This window comes from Phragmites australis, chromosome 22, assembly GCF_958298935.1.
Source record: "Phragmites australis chromosome 22, lpPhrAust1.1, whole genome shotgun sequence".
NCBI classification, from domain to species: Eukaryota; Viridiplantae; Streptophyta; class Magnoliopsida; order Poales; family Poaceae; genus Phragmites; species Phragmites australis.
The window spans coordinates 4,598,470-4,617,551 of record NC_084942.1 but is presented as its reverse complement, the minus strand read 5'-3'; the positions used below and the strand labels follow the sequence as shown (position 1 = coordinate 4,617,551).

Below are 19,082 nucleotides of genomic sequence, written 5' to 3'. Positions count from 1 at the left end.
GTTGCGCCCGTGTTATAGGGGATACGACGTACCCGCCATGGACCCGTCCCGTGCCTCACACAGCAGGCGCTCATCCAGTGCTCATGAGGCACATTCACGGGAGGCCCCTTCGTCTGCGGTACATCATGGGACACGTTCTTGTGCTGGAGCCGAGGAGGTGACCGAGGCTCCTGCTCTCGAGGAGTGCACACTGGGTTCCCAGCCCCCTCCGTTCACACAACCTACTCAGGCTACGCAGACAACTCCACCAGGATTATCAACTCACCACGAGAACGTCATTGACTGCACACAGCAGACGTCCACCTGGAGTGGCACTCAAGATTTTGACTGGGCTGCTGCATTACAAGCGAGCAACTTCACCGAGCTACTGAGCAGCCAATACCCCCAATATCCCGATGCACCAGGGGGTTCAGACTGGTACCAGGAAGCTGAGACTTCATCATTTCGGACTCCCACCGAGCACGTACTACCGGCAGGCACACTCCCACATGACGATCCTACAGCGTGGTATATGCAGGGCCGAGTTAGCGGTTCTGGATACACATTCGGTGAAGTTGGAACACAGCATGACGACGAAGATGAGGACCAAGGGCACACGTGGCAGAGGCCAGCTCAGGCCGCTGGGATGAGGGCCACACACCCGCCAGACGCTTACACTCCTGGGGATTGCTTGCGGCGTCGACGTTGTTAATGAGCTAGTGCAATATATTGTGTATTCATCTATTTTGTGTACTCATATGTACTAAGTGGTATTCACTATATTATGTACTCATTTGTACTATGCCATACACTTCAGTGTTCAAGTAATTACATTTAATTTACATAATCTTTTTCAACTAATTAGGACACATAACTTATTTATCAGTAACTTATTAAGCATTTGTATATATCATTTTCGATATTTCATACATGTTTAATGTTTATTAAATAACTAGCGATTCGTGCTTTGGTGCAAAGCAAAAAAGTTGCAGGGAAATCTCAATACCTATATGGCGAGAAATTCTAGTACTGGCTTCCCATGGACATATACAACGATCGATATAGCATTAATTGCCTGCTTGCAGGTTGTACATGGAGGGAAGGATGATCCTTTCAAAGAGAGCAACCTAATCCAAGCTGTGTCTAAATTGAATACAAGACCGCCATGTTTTGCGTTCACCGTTCCACTTCTACATGTAACAACCGACGACCTTAGGGCCCTATTACATGAGCGCCGCCGAATATATCTCAGGGTTTGCGAACTAGCCGACCATCCTTCTTTACTGGGTTTCTGTATGAGGCAACGAAGGATGGCGATGTTGCCCGACCAGTATACATCCCACATACAGGTTCGTCATTTTCTATTTGATCACCATAGTTATCTTATTGCTATTGATTCGAATACCCCTCTTCTACTTTAGGCGTTCCCAGAAGACGCAGAGTTAATCAACAAAGAAATGCCACACCTCTTGGCAATGCAAATGCTCTTCGGCGGGGGTGTGCTGCCTGGTTCGCGTCGAAGACGACGAAGATCAGCGAACCCAAGGGGTACAAGAGCTGATGACAATTTGATGCCACTAATGCCTCGGCGTTCCACCAGCCACACAGGAGAAGGTTCAACTCACACTACAAGAGCACAGCCTAGTACCGTGATACCTGAAGACGACGACGACAACAACGATTTCATGCCACCAATGCCTCGTCGTTCCACCAGCCACACAGGAGAAGGTTCAACGAACAATACAAGAGCACGTGCTTGAATCGTGATACCTCAAGACGACGACGATTTCATGCCACTAATGCCTCGGCGTTCCACCAGCCATACAGGAGAAGGTTCAACGAACAATACAAGAGCACGTACTCGAACCGTGATACCTCCGGATGACGAAGACGATGACGATTTCATGCCACCTATGTCTCGACGTTCCACCAGCCACAGCCACATAGTACAAGGTTCAACGAACAATACAAGAGCACGTGCTCGAACCGTGATACCTCCAAACGATGACGACGACGATTTCATACCACCAATGCCTCGACGATTTCGCTAATCTACATCATCATTTTCCATCGCCATTTTAAGATGATCACTGATACAAGGGTTAATGTGGCGCATGTTCGAATATACCTTGTTAAGACTGTCGGTCGCCTTAAAGACTGTTTTTTTACTCATGCATTTTGAAATGTACAGTTACATTAGCAACTAATTTTTAATTTGGTTACATAAAATACACAGCCAAATCACATGAAATAGCTTACATGAAATGAAGAGCGAATGAAATGAAGAGCGAAGCTGGCATGAAGAAAACATGTATTTCGGCACACCGTGTGCCGAATACAGTTGGTATTCGGCACACCGTGTGCCGAAATACGCTTTTGCTGTATTCGGCACACGGTGTGCCAAATACAGTTCATTTTCGACCCACCGTGTGCCGAATACAAAAATTGCTTTTTCGGTACACCGTGCTCCGAAAATTTATTTTTCGAAACACCGTGCGCCGAATACATGTGCTAAATTCGTAAATACAGAAAATAGTTGTCCATTTTAATAAATACGGTCACGTATATTGTACAAAATCGTATTTTTGCCTTAAAAAACCGATCTTTCCGTGCCCCTTCCTACCATAAATTCAAAATCAAAGATGTGTATGGCCAAAAAATATGTTGGATATAGATTTAAGGTGTGTTTGAGAATCTGTAGAATCCTACTATATGGTATTTTTGGTGACTGATTAGAATTCGAAACAGAAGAAACTGTAAGGGAGAAACAAATAAAATGTGATTTTTTTCGTTTCTGAATCACTTTTCTCATTTACAACTGTCATCCTATCTTGAGAATCAAAATTTATCAAACTAGCTAAATGATTACATAAAATAATTATAGTTCATCATACAAACATTTAAAAAAAAAACTAGAACCGAAACGTCTCTATCAAAATCCAAAACCCTATCAAATCGGTTTAAAAAGTCAATTTCATGAAAGACGTACTCCAAGTCTCCATCTAAAAAGTCGATTTCATGACACAAGTAGAAAGTCATCATCCAACTAGAAAACTACTAAACCATAAATGCGTGTGTATACTTCATAAATTCACGCAGCAAGAAAACGGCCAAACGGTGTCATTTAATTCAATCTGTACGGTGTAATTTTGCCAGATCCCGTATGGGTCGAACTGTATACTGTAAAAGTGTAAAGTTCATTTGGACCTCTATTAAAATTTCAAAAAAACTTACATTTCAAACAGGTCGGTCACTGAAAACCAATCAAAGCTGAAATCTTGACAGGGCCAGCTTACAAGCCTCTAAAGTACGAATCCCAAGCAGCATCGGACAGCGAGGAATCCAACAGTTTTTCCGTAAGATCATCCTCAACTATTTTTCCTTCATTTCATTCACTTTCTAATTCACTTCTCCGTTTCTATTTTTTTATTTTCTCTCATCTTCAACAGCTTTCTTTCAAAAAGATTCGTAAAAATAAAGAGGAGAGAATCCTATCATATAGAATAACCTTAAGAATCCCTTCTTAAGAATCCCTTCATGAAAGAAACTACGAAAAAAAAAAGTTAAAGCGTTGAAGGGAACAAAAATCCTTTCGCGAAGAGATTCTGGATCGCGAAGGAAATCCGTTGGACATGGTCTACGGTTCGGTTGACTTGCAGTTAACTCAGGGAAAAGAACTGAAGAACATAGGCACCATTAGACAGATACCAACAATTATTTTTCAATAAGAGATGAACAATGCAATAAGAATACGATGCGATTATGCGAAGACATGTGGGAAGCATCAAATGAGGCTATATCAAAGTGTTCACAAAGAGCAAAAGTGCTTCCCAGCATCAAGAGAAGCCACAACTAAAAAATTTCAGGTTACCTCCAGTCCAGCCGTACAGAAAAAACATACCCCCTCAAGATCGATTTACCTCAATAGCAACTATCCTATATCTCCACAGATGAACGTATCAAAGGAGTAGCAGAACCGTCAGGCGTACAACTGAGACAGATCATTCTCATACGTCTTCCTGAGCACCTCCCTCTTAAGCTTGAGGGCAGCAGTGACTAGGCCCGACTCGGGGGTCCATGGCTCTGGTATCAATTTGATTTTTGCTGGGATCTCAAACTTCTCAAGCCGCGCTTGCTTTGCAGCCTGAAGAATAGTGAGAGCATGTCAGTTCAGTCAAATTGCACACAGTACATAGGATTTGTCTTAATTAACATGCTTGCAACTCATCTCTATCTCTCTCTCTCCCACACACAGAGGGAGGGGGAGAGAGGTGGGAACAACTATGCCTTCACCACTTTTTGCTTAAAAGAGATAAATACCCAGACTGCTTCTGAAACACACTCAGGTCTAATTGAAAATTATGACAAAGCACACTATGAATGAATGTAATGTATGTGTGTCTATTGATACTCCTGTTTCTTTTTCTTTCAAAGACTCGTGCAAATCCTTTTTTATTGCCATACGTGTAGAGTTAAACATAAACAATTCCTCTACATTTATCAAAAAAATAATGCATGGATGAGTGAGAGACCATGGTCCATGGATGCTAGATCCTTTTGTTTTCCATATAAATGACTTGCGAACGCATTGAATCAAGTATGAAGTATGTAGTGAACAAATACAGTGAAGCAACCAGATGTTGATCAAGGTGAATACAAATTACAGAACACAAACCTTTGCTAAAGATCCAAGTACTTCTTTAACAGCTTCTTGCTTCTGGCACAAATCTGAGAAATCACTGTATTTAACTCCTTGCTGCAAAGCCCAGTTTTCCAGCTCATTGTGTGCAGGTACCACAAGAGCAACACAGTAATTGTGGAAAGGATCAGCATGAATCATGATGTTCTCCACATATGGGCTCACAATCAAAGCAGACTCCACCTGTGATCCAATCAGTTAAGTCTAAGAGGTGCAATCAGCCAATCTGACCAGAACAATAATATTGCTTACCTTCCCAAGAGATACATATTCGCCATGTTGAAGCTTCACAATATCTTTCTTACGGTCAATGATTTCAAGGCAGCCATCCGGATGGAAACGTCCGATGTCACCAGAATAGAACCACCGCATACCTTTTTCATCATCCTTCACAAGATATATGAGGTGTATGGTTACACAAATTATGAAAGAAAAGTTATTCGTACAATTCATGAAGTAATCTACAAACATATTAGTAACAGAACACCATACCTTGTAGACTTCATTTGTTTTAGCTTCATTCTTGAAATAGCCTTTAGTTACACTAGGACCCCCAATGACTATTTCTCCCCGAGGCATGGGTGAATCAGTTGTTAAGTATCCACCTTCGGGCCAGTCAATCAACTGAAAATACAATTACCAATATGTCAGGAATTGTGAGAGATCAAAAAGAATTAATCAGACACCCCACTGAGAAAAAAGATCAACAAGTCAGAAATGCAAAGCATGATCTTGTAAATAGTCTTGAAAATAAGAACAACCAACAACTTATTCCTCTAACTAAGGAATATCTTCAATACACAAGCCTCATTAGGTGCAACAAATTAATGAAAATGCCCACATAAATCACATAATGGGATAAAGCATCTTTGCTACAAAAAAATGGATCCTCCTCAAACTGGAATATGGCTAAGACAATGAAGCTGACCTTAATATACGAACAAGGTAGCGGAGCACCAACACGGCCAACAGATGTGTCATCATACTCGGAAAATGTCCCTCCACCACAAGTTTCAGTAAGCCCATACCCTTGCCCTATTGGAGCCCTGAAATTGCATAAGCCTGTCAATTTCGGATTATAAACACAGTGAAACAGACATATATGATTTATTATTTTTAAATGAATGGAATGGTAAACTAGGATGATCAAGATAGTTGCCATCAAACAACATGAAATGAGGATGTGCATAATCTTACCCAAGGCATATATTGATAAATCTCTGAGTATCTCCAGACAGAGGTGCTCCACCTGAAAGTACAAAGCGAATCTTTCCTCCCAAAATTGCACGCACCTTTCCAAACACAAGTGTATCCCACAAGAGTTTCTCCAATCCCCAGGCACCAAGCCAACTTCCATTGATTGCAACAAGCCGACGGTTATAGGCAATGTCGAATAATTTCTTTGCTACACCACCCTTCGCATCCACCTAATGCCATCTCAACGAAAAGTAGCAGTCAATAACCAACGAAGAACTCTGGACCAAAACAGCATAAAGGGCCTTACCTTTTTCCTCACACCATCACGAACACGGTCAAGTATAGCAGGTACGGCAGTCATCAGTGTTGGCTTCAGTGCAGAAGCATCACCTAGAGTTCCCTTTTTTATTTTGTTTGATGTATCAGTCAGAGTCAAAGGTGATCCATATCCTATGGAGGCCCCGACAGCAGCCATAAGTGCCTAAAAACCATTTTTTTCATACAGTGAATAGAGATTAATAAACCAATAATGTGACTAGATTCGGATGCAGATGCCATTTGAGATCTACCTCTGCTGCCAACTCAAGAATGTGTGCAAGTGGGAGGTAGGCCAAGTATATATCGTTTCTGCCAAGTGCAGGCACGATTGTCATAACTGCTGAGAGTGTAGCCAGGACGTTGCGGTGGGTCATCATAACTCCCTACAAAAATTTGAGATACATTGGCAAACAATATAACTAAAGAAATGGCACTTTTGTGTTATGCATTAAGTAATTGTCAAATGAGTTCTAGCAAGAAAGGACATTGCAGAGAAAAGAACTAGGATGGGTTAGGCATACCTTGGGCAATCCAGTGCTACCACTTGTATACATTATCACTGCGACATCAGATCGGAGAGGCATGTTTGCATCAACAGGTGCTTCATTTCCTAATCTGTCCACTTCCTCGAACGAGTTGATTATCCAGCTAGTGCTGTTTCGAGCTAAAGAAACTTCAGCTGAGATGCCTTCCTCATTGATATAGACAACACGCTTGACAGTGTCAAGTTGCCCACTTATATCAATCAACTTTTTTAGTTCTTTCTGACCGCAAACTACAGTAGTGACCTCAGTCTGGAGAGCAAAAATGAAAAATTAGCTAAACATTGAAGCATACAAATAGCAGATGGGCGTTAATTACTTTAACCAATGGCATCAGAAATGGTTAAATGCAACTGCTGCAAAGTATTTGGTGCTTGTCCACACTGAAAATGCTACTACTAGTAGAAACTGTTTTTTGTCTTCATAAAGCATGAGATGCAGACCACACGAAAAGTTAACAAGCACTGACTGTACAGAAAACATGAGACACAAGTCACTGTACTGACCTCATTTAGCGAGTGGCATAATGCTTCCTCCCCCAGGGACGCATAGATGGTGACAACAGTTATATTTTGTCTGAAGCATGCCTTGCAAATACAAAAATAAAACTCAAAACTTGAGGATGCCAGGGCTCAATGTAACATGTTATTAAGATAAAAAAATGAAGCAAAGCAAGAAAAAGTGGACCCAGAGTGGAACTATGTTCAAAGAAATGCATCATGAACACTGTTCCTGGTAATTTGGTATCCCCATCAGGCACTATATTTTTCATGGCAAAGCATGTTCATCAATAAAACACAGGTAGGCATATACAAGGTAACTAACACCATTCCTATATCATTGTATTGCCATCAAATTCCTACTATAAGTTTGGCATACATAAAAATATCAAAACATTCAGCAATCCAAATATACATTTGCATGCCCTTCCTGACTTTACATGATAATGCTAGAGGAAATAATGAATGATGTTAGGAAATCATTGTACTACTTGAATAAGAATCGTCCACCATGTAAATATTTTTTTCATAGCAGTGCACATCACCTGCACTAACAAAGTGACCTACTAGGTAATCCTGTCTGGGGTACTTATTTCTTTGCACAGTCTATGTATACCACTCTGTTATGCAGTAACTCTGATCCCAACTATGTATTTCTGCATTGGATGCATTTCAGATATAAGTGGCCAGTGCTCTCAATTATGTTAAGAAGTTAGGCAACAGCACATGTATTGCAAATTGCAGGCGAATAGAACCAAGATGTGAAACATTAGTCTACCTATAGGTTGCAAGGGAAGAGACTACCTGCAGTGCAATCTGCCACTCAGCTCGTGTCTCAGCAAAAATAGCAACACGCTCATTCTTCTGGTGACCTAACCGAACTAGTCCAGATGAAAAGTTGCAAACACTCTTGAAGGCCTCAGCATAACATTTCCACTCATATTCGCCCAGATGAAGCTTCTCAAATGATCTCCCGCCGGGTGCTAATTCAGTTTCCCTTGAAATGAGCTTCCTGGTGCCAAGGAGGGGCATGTAAACATACTCCTTGCAAGATTGCTCGAACAGCTCAGCAAGTGTGGATACCCCTTCCCAGTGTGTTTCAACTGGTTGTTCGAATTGATAGTTACAGACTGCATATCCAGGCTCTCCACCAACCTCAACTGGCACTCCCCTCTTCTTTTCAACATTTCTCCTCTTGCGGAGCAGCAGGGAGACCGCGATGGGGACAAGAAAGCCAACAAAATAAGGATTCATACTTCTGCAATGGTGGTTTTTGTAGCTACACTAGCTTGTAGGAGGTGAGGTAACAGATTCGCTTTCTTCCCTGAAGCAAGAAACCTGTAGAAAAGAAATTTCATAAGGTAATTGTTTTTTCAAACTTTCACATTCAAACTGTAATATGTAAAGGGAATTTATATACAAAAAAGTAACTGCATGAATCAACCGATCAATCATACAGCATTAAAACCAGGCAGATGAATAAATATTCGCTTGCCTGCATAACTAAATTGCACGGTATGGATCTAATACTCCCATCCTAATTATATGAACAATGCTTGCATAATCCCATCCACTAATGGCCTTTTCAATACAAGCAGGCCTCCTGGTTGCTGGGTAGCAACGAGAAATGGTTAACAGTAACACCCAAGCCACTTTAATTCCGGTGACACAAGCTTCTGTCACGGGATTAGAAGGGCTATTGCTGCGACAATGGCGCATGCATCGCATCGCATCCTAAGGGAATTGCTTTGCCACAAACCCAGCGCAGAAGGTAAAAGCACACGCACAGAAACATTCCGAGACCACACGAGCCCCATCGGAAGTCTCCTTGGCAACCCAAATCGCCCTCCCCCCTCCCACCATCATCCCTACCCCCCAACCCGCGTCTCCCACGGCGGGAACACATTTCAAACCGCGACGACAAGGCAACAGTGAGAGAGAGAGGGGGGGGGGGATTGACCGACGACAAGGCAACCGCGGCAGCGGAAGGGAGCGTAGGGGCCTCGCGAAGACGCGGCGAGGTGGGAGGAGGCCGGCGCCCGGCGTGACGATGCGGTGGAGCGGAGAGGTTTCGTCCCGGTTCGGTCCTCGCCACTTGCGTCGCTTTCGCCTGCGGCCGCTGCCCTCGCCTGGCCTGGCCCCACCAATCTCTTCCTCGTTCGTGCTTGATGGGCTTGACCGAGCATAAGACCAGCCCAGCCCAGCCCACAAACGTAGACCGACCTGATGGGCTTGATTCGCACTCTTATTCGCAATCGAGCTTTGCACATTTCTTTTTTTTTTCCCTTTTTTGGAAGGCCAAGCTCTTGAGTAGGTGTAATCGGATCGGATATGTTGATCCTATATATTATGTCTCATATTTTGTGAAAAGGCATGCTCTTAGTAGAGATAGAGATATAATCGGATACGACGGATATAATTGATGTTATATCTTATCTCATTTCTCATCAGACACAGATGATATCAGATGTAGATACGAATAGTTTCAATCACAATTATGGATCGTCCAATATATGATGAGTCAAATAAAGACACTATGGGTCACAAATATTTTTTTGAATATTGAGTAAAAGTAACAAACATATACATCGCATATGCTGTATATGCTGTGAATACATCAATGATTCAAGAGATAAGCCACATCAAGGGGGAAAATGCTCTACAAGTTCACTAGCTGTGCTGTGTCCCCTAGCTCATCGCACAATGGATAACGGTTATATAAGGACCAAAAGGGTTACAGTAATTTAGGCCAGCGAGTTACCGGTTAAGTATAATGTATTTACATTATACAATGGATAGCTGCTATATAAGGATAAAAATGTGCTATATAAGGATAAAAATGTTACAATAGTTTTTGGTGCCTACAGCACGTATAGAGGAGCCTTGAGGTCCTCAACTTATGGGTGTCGTGATCAATGAATGGCGGCGCCAAAGAATGTCAACCGGAGGCAGCAGCAACTCTCTGACCGTTGGTGCACTCCTCTTTATCGAACTCATCTATCAACTCCCGTTGCCGCTGTGTCAGCTCCCTGGAAAGAGCAAGGTTTTTACGATTATCTTCCTGCTTTGTTTGATAGGAAAGGGAGGAAAGGCTTAAATTGAACTGATCGAAAAAGAAGTGAGAAATTGCTGGAGGCGAGGCATACGTTGGAACTCTGATATTGAAGTGTATATACTGATTACCGAACATCGAGGAATTCCTTGCTTTTATTCCTGCGAAGATAAAAAAACATATATCAATCTGGCAACAGAATAGAAAAACTATGTCCATTATCACGCATCTCTTTCACCAGTTGTCAAAGGGCAAAAGGCCAAACTGAATGCTGAACTAATCTGGGAATACATTAGAAAGGATTTTTATGATAACTCCAGTAACCAACCTTTGCCCCGCAGGGCTACCTTCTCTCCTGGTTGGGTACCTTGGCGAACCTGGACACAAAATACCACAAGCAAGGTAAGCCTTATGACATCCAGTAAAGCTATCCTGCAGTGATTGCCAAGCATTATGCAGTAAGAATGTGAAACTTTCATAAGAATCAACGCATACCTTGACTGAAACATTTCCAGTGAGGGTTGGTACCGAGACAGTTCCACCTAAGACAGCCTGTAGATGAAGAACTATTAGAGCTTCTAATCATCCAAGAAAAATTATTTGTTAGACAATAGTATTCCATCGGGAGCTCCAAACTCCACACTCGTGACCGTAACCATGCATGCCTCCCCACACACAATCAGGATGCTCGCCACCGTTGCACTCTGGGCTTACACCCACGGCCACCTATCATACCGTCACACCTAGCCTCTGCAATCTGCATGCATCTACACCTGCGCCCAACACGCCTACACGCTCTTTCCTGCCACCACCGCGCTCTGGGCTAGTGCACATTCTCCATTGCCTGACCTTGCCTGCTTGCCACTCAATTGTCCTACTCCCACGTTGCTGCGGCTCCTCCCTCGCTGCCATTAGCTCAATCAAGACCTCAGCAAAGCCCAATTACTGGCTATAAGATCGGTGGCAACTATTACAGATCAAGAGGTGATGCTGTGATCTAGTTTTTGGAGTCAGGTGAGGCTTGAGAGGACCACATGGACACACCAGTGATGATAGAGGCCAGTAGGTCAGATGGCAGATCTGGCCAGTTGCCACCAGTCAGGTGGCCTGAGAATTGAGATTGAGAGAAAGTGAGATGGATGGAGAAGGAGGAAAGCAAACAGATATGTCAAAGGAAATCTTTTGTCTGAGGGAGGCGATTTTGAGCATTTGATGGGTGGGATCGGGTGGACAAGAGGTGTCCAAGCACTTTGTTACCTCTGAAATGTATAACCTTTTGTCAAATCTTCTCCCCAAAAGAATATACTTGATGTCAATTAAATCTTTGCTCAAATAAGGATACTTTCATCATAAAGCAGGATTGCTTATCGTGTGCTAGTAGTAAGCAGTGTTACCCGGACACCCGAGTCCTAGAACATTTTGTCGAGTCGGACACACGCACCCGTATGGGATTCCATGTGGTATTTGGCATGTCCAATTTTTCTTTTGCCGAATCGGACACCCGCACCCGTGCAGGGGTAACACTACTAGCAAGATGTAATTTGTATTGTATTTGAAAGAAAGATGAATTTTGCATATAGCATGGGCGTGCCTTGATCAGAACACCAACCACAAAGAAAGTTACTAGAAAGAGAGGGACCTGGGCAATGCTTAGAACAGCATCAACATGCACATGGTTGCCTTCTCTACGAAAGATAGGATCCTCTCTGACCTGTAATAGGAAAATGAATATTAAGTACACTTTTTACTTTTCTTAGACCATACAAAGTACTAGCTAAACTGATGATAAGAGTTGGCATTCACAGCGAAAAGAAATGAAACCTTGATAGTAACATAAAGGTCACCAGGTTTATTACGCTCAACATCTGCACCACCCTTACCACAAACCTTCATGGTGTCATTATCATCAATTCCTGAAAAAGTGCTTCAGTTATAATATACCCGAAATGCAAGTATTGCAACGTCCACTCCACATTAAACGCTCGTGATTGCATACTTAGTAGGGAAGAGTCAAATATTAACAGAAAAGGCAGAAATGCACAATGGTTCAGTAGAACCATATTTCATAATAGGATAGTAAGATGATTTATTTGCCTTGTACATTAACTTTCTTGGTATTAGTAGTGCATGAAAGGCCATATCTGTATTACATCAAGTAGGCCAGTTGGAAATGCTTGTATGTCCACATAGGCTAGTTATTGTCTTACTGGTAGTACCATATGTTTATCCTTCACAGCATGCAAAGCTACTAGTAAACAAGACAGATATGCACTTAATGTTTTGCATATTGAATAGAAAATTCAAAATTGCAACTTAAGATTTACATGTTGAGCATATATGTATGTCAGTAAAGGCAATTCTTCCTCACCTGCCATTATGTCTAGCTTGACTGACATTTTCCCCTTCACTACCTGTTCGCCTTTGCAGGTCTTACAAAAATTCTTCAAGTAGATTTTGGAAACCAAAACAAGTTAAGCCACCAAGAACGAAAAACATCATCACAAGAAATAAACCGTAGAAAATCAGCCATTACCAATTTACTGTAGAGTCACATCAATTAATTTGCATCATACACTTCATTGCAATCGTGAATAATTTTAGAAATTACCATCTCAAATAATCCAAGAAACATAGGTATTCTATAAAATGATGGACAATATTTTTTCCCTAAAGAACTAAGTACACTTAAAGTGACAGGAATATTGCTGAACATTTCTCAATGCAAGGCCATGGGCCCATGACAATTAAGATTTTAGAATTTTCAAATTACTGTAGACCCTAAACATCGGAAAGATAAACTGACAGGAATATGCCATTGAAACAGAAAAATATGCACCTTCACAATTTTACCGCTCCCACTGCACTGGGAACAAGTAGATTCAAGAGTAAATAGACCCCTCTGCATGTATATCTGCATTCATGAGACAACATTTTAAAGGTCAGAGTACTCCCTCTTATCCAAACTACTTGTCGTTTGAGCTCCATGCACACAAGACAGAACAAGGAAACAGTTAACACTTCAGTTCCAGGGGTGTTTCATGAAAAATATTGCTTTGAATAACGAAAACAACAGGTATTTGCAAACAAAATCATCTTTGCTAAAACGTCATCTATTTTACTGGCAGTGATCCGTAAGAAACATGCTATGGAAAAATATTTTGTCAAAGGATACATACCACACCGGCACCTCTACAAGCTTTACATGTTTTAGGCACAGTTCCAGGGGGAACACCACTCCCATCTGCAACAAACAAATTAGAAGTTCACGACATAAAAACAAGCACAAAAGGGGAGGGAGGATTGTCAATTAAAGAATATGCAAGCGACAACACATACTGCAAGTCCCACAGAAAGAATCAGCTTCATATGTAATGGTTTTTCTGCAGCCTTGGACAGCTTCCATGAATGATAGTTCAACAGAAACCTACAGTTTGCGGGATAGAAAATAAGAATTGCATTGACATGTTTGATTTAAAGCAAACAATTGTAATGAAAACTAATTCAACCTTGACATCTTGACCTCCTTTGAAAGCATTATCAAAGATCTGGTTGACATAACAAAATAAAAATATATTAGGTACGTACAACAGTTCATATATAGTGCAAATGCAGATAGAATTGGAATTATACACATGAGTGAGATGAAAAATGAGCAGAGGAATTTGCTAAATATCGAAAAGGTAGTATCTAAATCATGTTTAGCTCGTTGCCAGACATGAAAGGCTAATATGATATTTATTTTAAAATCAAAAGGCTGTAGTTCATTATATGTTTCAACATAAACAAAGGCCTTACACTGAAGAAACAAAATAATAGCACCAGATATAAAAATTTCACCGCCTTGTAGCATGATTTTTCATGGCCAGTTGTCTACAATTTATTTTTTTCCACACTCATGTTTTGTTAAAGTCCCAGCATACAAGACAATTGAGCAGATATATCACATATTTTAAGATACAAATGATCGGTCTCATGCATAACTTCAGCAAATGAAGGGTGAATTCAAAATGACAAGTACAGATGATCCTAGAGCAAATTTCTGATACATAAATAAAACCCCAAGGGCAATGGATCTTACATCGGTAAAGATGTCACTAAATGGGTTACCGTGAGGAAAACCCTGCCCTCCAGGGAAACCATCTGGGCCACCACCTGATGCTTGACGCTCATATGCTTCTGGTCCAAGCTGCCAATTACAAAGATGTGTTATACTACAAGGTAAAATCACTAAAATATTTTACTATTATAGCAAAAGAAGGTTTCATGAGTCATAGAAATTAATGCTACCACGGGGTAAGAAAGCCAAGATAATAAAAAAGAGAAACATCAATAACCTCATCATATGTTGCACGCTTATCATCATCCTTCAAAACCTGACAGAAATGCACAGATAATATCAGCATTTAGAATAAACATGTATGATGATTCATGAAAGGTAACTAAATTGTCTACTAGAGCACAATACCTCATAGGCATGATTAACTTCTTGAAATTTTTTTTCTGCATCAGCATCATCTTTATTAGTATCAGGATGGAACTTCTTTGCAAGCTGGAGAAGCATGATAAGTTTAGTTAAAACAAGATGAATTAACATATTACAGGAAGGAGAAGAAACAAATCAGTGGGAGCACAAATGGAATAATATACAACTATAGAGAGGATGGTGCAGTAAACATGCAAGAAATAGTTAAATACATAAATAGCCACAGGAAATCGATCCTGAGACACAATCTGGGTTGGGGTGGAAGCGCATTCCTAATTGTAGAATCAGTTAGAATCCCAGTTGGCTGACTCTGGCCTATTCTACCCAATTGGCCAATTGTAGAGTTATCTGCCCATCTTGTCTTCCAAATGTCATATCTTTTGCATTGTAACTCTGTTTCTGATTATCCATATTCGGCACACGATGTGCCGAATATGGCCGGGCCCACGTTTTTTCGGCGTACGTTGTACCAAAAGTCAGTTTTCGGTAAATGAGGTGCCGAATACGAATGCTAAAATTGTAAATACGATGATATGTTGTCTATTTCCGCAAATACGGTTGCGTATGTTGTCTAATTTTGGATTTTGGACGTTTTTCTACACATGAGTTTTCATATCCAAAACATGATTGGCATGGTGGATTAGGCAACAACACATCCCTGGTGCCTAAGCGCCTAACCAACTAAGTGGGCCCCTAGGCATCGCCCAGGCAACATAAGGTGAGCAAAAAATAGCATGAAATGAACAGATAATCAGATAGGTCTTATGATAGTTGCACATCAGAGAGGTTAATCAGTACGAGACTAAGTAGCAGAGCATAGAGGGAAGAGTATAATAGATACTGTCAGAGGCAAAGCAAAGAGCAGAACAGATAAGGAAAAAAAGAAATAGCAGAGATAAAAAAATCAAAAGTAGCAGAATTGCAGCACAGAGAACAGAGAAGCATAGCCAAGCAAATCACGAGCATGAGAGAAGCTGAACAGAGCACATGAAGGAGAAGAAGCGGTAAGGGAGAAGAGAAGTGAAGTGAGTGAAGCACCCTGGATCTGGAGAGAGAGGATAGTGACAGTGAGCTAAGGGCAACCATCAGCTGGAGACGACGGGACCTCAGGACCTCAAGGCAGCGAGGTTGAGATGGACAGAAAGGAGGCAGAGAGCCAAAGAGAAGGCCCAGGCCATCTGAACGAGGAAGCTGCCAGCCTGAGGTCAGCACCTGGAAATCCCGAGCCCTCCCCCGGTTGTGTGGAGTACAGAATAGAGAAGAGAGAAGAGAAAAAGAGGAAGGAAGGGATAGATGTTGATGATTGAAACGCTACACCAGCTTATACTTGCCTACTAGGATATTAAGTCACCACAATGTCAGGTTGCTTTAGGACAAGGGGATGATTTGTACTGATTTTGTTGATTAAACGTGTATTTCAGATGGGTTTCATAATTGAGGCCTTGAGGATGAAATATGTGAGAATTCAGGCCTGGGGGGCGGGGGGGTCAAACGGAGTTTTTCCCTGTTCAGTTATCAGGTAATAGAAAAATCAGGAATGCAAAAGCTGCGAGACAATGGCCAGCAATGGAACATGTTATGGACCTTATGGTTCAAGTGTATAATAGACCAGTCATATGGAGCAACTAGAAACAAGCATTGTTCTGTACTATTCATACAGTAGAACTAACAAAAGCATATGATGGCAAGTCAAACAACACACCAAATTCATTTTGGGCACATTCCTGTTCAACATTCCAGTACAGTAACATTGGGGAATTAAGGAATATGATCCTCCAGAAGTTTAATGATGTCCAATCAATAGAGCATATCCTAGCCTTTTTTTTTCTGAAAGGAGGTGCATATCCTAACTGAGACAATTAAAAATGCATACCACATAATATGCCTTCTTTATATCCGGCGCAGAAGCATCCTTGCTCACTCCAAGCACATCATAGTAATCCCTTGCATTCACCCTCCTTGTGGCTAACATCATGGAAACATATAGGTTTTATCACAGGCACTTGTGTATCAAAATTAATAGCAAGCACATTTGAAATATAAAAAATTGTATTACTAAATAAGCAACCCTGAGTGCCTAACATAGCGCAAGGAAAAATTGAAAACATAGCAGTAGTAAACGGCAAAGTCAACACTAATTTAATCACAGATATGCATTCCATTATTTAAATTTGTGTAGCCGTCTCGGCTAAGTATCAACCCAACTATCTTAGGAAGCTAAAGTCAAAAGTACAGATGAAAATAACAGTTATATTCTCTTTCTTTTAGAGAGTGAGAGGCAGTAATTGTTCTATTCATAGCTAAAAAACAGAAAACCATAGAACAAACTTCCTTTAATATCCCGAATAACAGTCATTGCATAAGTAATCCACAGAGACCGAGACTCATAAGCATTTACTCTCTGCATTTCCGAAACTTATACATTTCTATGTAAAACAAATAACCAATAATCAGATGTGGAATTAGTATAGTAGTAAGGGGCTAAGGGCATTTGGAAATATATTACAGCTGTTCCTTTTCTCACTAACGTGTAATCTCTACATTGTTTTATTTATTATACTTGTCCATATCATTCCAAGGAAGTGACACCCAGTGGTGTCAATATCTAATAGCCTTGTACGACTCTACTGTATAGTTATAGTATTTTTTTTTTAAACAACAGAAAAATTATTGTAAATCTTTTAGAAGAACAGGCTCAGGTCGAGTGCTAAAGCGGCACTAAGCATACATATGAGTGACCAGATAGCTGCTGTAAAATTGTGATTTCTACCAAATCTACCCATAGGGAAGTTAGTTTGCCACATCCACGCAACCACAGACCTTTACCACTAAATCCCTCCGTTTAGCCATACGGAAGTTAGCTGGCTGCCCAGACTGAAAGCAGAACTGCAGAGCTAGTTGTAAGTCCAGAGCACAATGTCTCGGTTTCAGTTGTCACTATGATAACATCAGGTTTCAGGTTTCAAACCCAACGAGATCAGCTATAAGGATAAATCACGCCACGAGTACTTCCACACCAGGAACTGTTGAGTATGATAAAATAGAAATGTGGAATTACACAAAAAGCACAATCAAAAACCAACAGAGGACGCACCATGGAACGACCTGCTCGGGAACCACCAGCTCGGAGTCCGCCTCTCCCTCCCTGCCCAATTCACGGGATCAGCAACACATGAGCACCGCCTCTCCAAACAATTCATTCGAAACGCAGCAGGCTTTCTGAGCGAGACGCCTCACCTGGATTGGGCATCCGCCACGGGCCGTCCCACGCCGAGGAGGCGGCGGCGGCGGCGGCGGCGAGGTGGCGGGCGAACAGCTCGCGCTGGCAACGAGGTACAGAGGTTAGACGAGAGCGCTCGGGATTGGATGGAGAAGAGGGATGGAGAGGGGATGAGACGGGAGGGAGCTCACCGTCGAGGAAGAGGTCGCCGCGGCGGCGAGCCTGGAGGCGGCGGCGCGCGCCATGGAGGCGGAGGTGGTGGGGAGAACCCTACTTTGTGCAGAGAAGGCGAGGGGTGGGTGCTGTGGGGCGTGTGGCTTAAACCGCAGGAAAAAATTGGAAGGGTTTTAGGTTTCCATTTTGGAATTTCATAAAACATCACAATAAAAAACATTTGGTGTATACTTACATCAAATGTTGCATATTAGATATGTTGGAGAATTTTGGGTTGGGTGTTTGAAAAACTGTCATTTAAGAATTTTAGGAGTCATCTAGCCCACTTTACTTTTATTATTACTCCAGCTATACATGCACTATTAATTTCATTCATTCGTTGCTTCTCTTCTCGAAGCATCATTTATAACCTTGCATTTGCACATTTCCTACTAGCAGTGTCGTGCATGCATGATAGGACTAGTACTACTAGCATCAGTATAGTATTAGTAGAAGTACTTCTCCTTTTTGCAGGAGCATGTGGTGACAAAACTAGTAGACAAAAGGATTTCTACCGCCAACTTGCGCCAAAATAGTTAAAACAATTCGCACCAAGCTACAGTCACATCATGGAGGAAAAATCAGAAGAAAAAAATGCAATTGTTGTAACCAGTACTCGAATGCTAAACCTCTAGAAAGCAAAGCTAGGTGTGCACCATCCTGATGTGAACATTTGTTGATGTATTGAATAACTATCGGGTAGTTGAGTTATGATAGGTAAAATGGTAAAGAAACAACCTTACATAAGTCATCTTAGTATTCTAAATCCTATCTAAAACGATATCTAATATGAAACGGGAGAGAAAATACACTTCAAATATTGCATGCTTTCCGAGTTTTTCATTTTTTTCGGTTTAAAACACAAAAAATGACTAACAT

The 19,082-nt window shown here is 41.5% G+C and overlaps 2 protein-coding genes across 3 annotated transcripts; both read right to left on the bottom strand.

The window, feature by feature from the left end:
• Nucleotides 1–3,682: 3,682 nt before the first annotated feature.
• LOC133904700 (long chain acyl-CoA synthetase 9, chloroplastic-like) lies at nucleotides 3,683–9,384 on the bottom strand. Of its 2 annotated transcripts, none has more exons than XM_062346189.1 (12): nucleotides 9,200–9,384; nucleotides 8,040–8,573; nucleotides 7,242–7,322; nucleotides 6,715–6,987; nucleotides 6,445–6,576; nucleotides 6,183–6,356; nucleotides 5,876–6,105; nucleotides 5,607–5,724; nucleotides 5,171–5,302; nucleotides 4,931–5,065; nucleotides 4,655–4,861; nucleotides 3,683–4,123 (listed from the first exon to the last, which is right to left on the bottom strand). In XM_062346189.1, exons 2-12 carry the CDS (start codon nucleotides 8,487–8,489, stop codon nucleotides 3,959–3,961), a joined length of 2,097 nt encoding a protein of 698 aa, XP_062202173.1. In that variant the 5' UTR covers nucleotides 8,490–8,573; nucleotides 9,200–9,384; the 3' UTR covers nucleotides 3,683–3,958. The 2 variants fall into 2 exon arrangements, with proteins under 2 accessions (XP_062202173.1, XP_062202172.1); XM_062346188.1 differs by having other exon boundaries at nucleotides 9,196–9,383.
• A 531-nt stretch (nucleotides 9,385–9,915) lies between these two features.
• Nucleotides 9,916–18,333, bottom strand: LOC133905126 (chaperone protein dnaJ GFA2, mitochondrial-like). The gene is made up of 18 exons (XM_062346836.1): nucleotides 18,182–18,333; nucleotides 18,008–18,092; nucleotides 17,865–17,915; nucleotides 16,644–16,735; nucleotides 14,753–14,836; nucleotides 14,622–14,660; nucleotides 14,366–14,473; nucleotides 13,794–13,832; nucleotides 13,624–13,711; nucleotides 13,464–13,528; nucleotides 13,124–13,198; nucleotides 12,656–12,728; nucleotides 12,109–12,200; nucleotides 11,927–11,998; nucleotides 10,783–10,839; nucleotides 10,616–10,664; nucleotides 10,382–10,448; nucleotides 9,916–10,264 (listed from the first exon to the last, which is right to left on the bottom strand). Exons 1-18 carry the CDS (start codon nucleotides 18,233–18,235, stop codon nucleotides 10,174–10,176), a joined length of 1,281 nt encoding a protein of 426 aa, XP_062202820.1. The 5' UTR covers nucleotides 18,236–18,333; the 3' UTR covers nucleotides 9,916–10,173.
• Between the last annotated feature and the right edge of the window lie 749 nt (nucleotides 18,334–19,082).

Bases quoted from the DNA above. Each gene is read 5' to 3' on its own strand.
- LOC133905126 (XM_062346836.1), bottom strand. From the start codon at position 18,235: ATGGCGCGCGCCGCCGCCTCCAGGCTCGCCGCCGCGGCGACCTCTTCC. The intron at 14,474-14,621 runs GTTATTGATGTT...TGTAATTGGCAG, and splicing joins AGCGTGCAACATATGATGAG to CTTGGACCAGAAGCATATGA. The intron at 13,529-13,623 runs GTATGTGTTGTC...TGTTTGTTGCAG, and splicing joins TTCTTTCTGTGGGACTTGCA to ATGGGAGTGGTGTTCCCCCT.
- LOC133904700 (XM_062346189.1), bottom strand. From the start codon at position 8,489: ATGAATCCTTATTTTGTTGGCTTTCTTGTCCCCATCGCGGTCTCCCTG. The intron at 7,323-8,039 runs GTAGTCTCTTCC...TGTATTTGCAAG, and splicing joins AGTGGCAGATTGCACTGCAG to GCATGCTTCAGACAAAATAT. The intron at 6,988-7,241 runs GTCAGTACAGTG...TTTGCTCTCCAG, and splicing joins TATGCCACTCGCTAAATGAG to ACTGAGGTCACTACTGTAGT.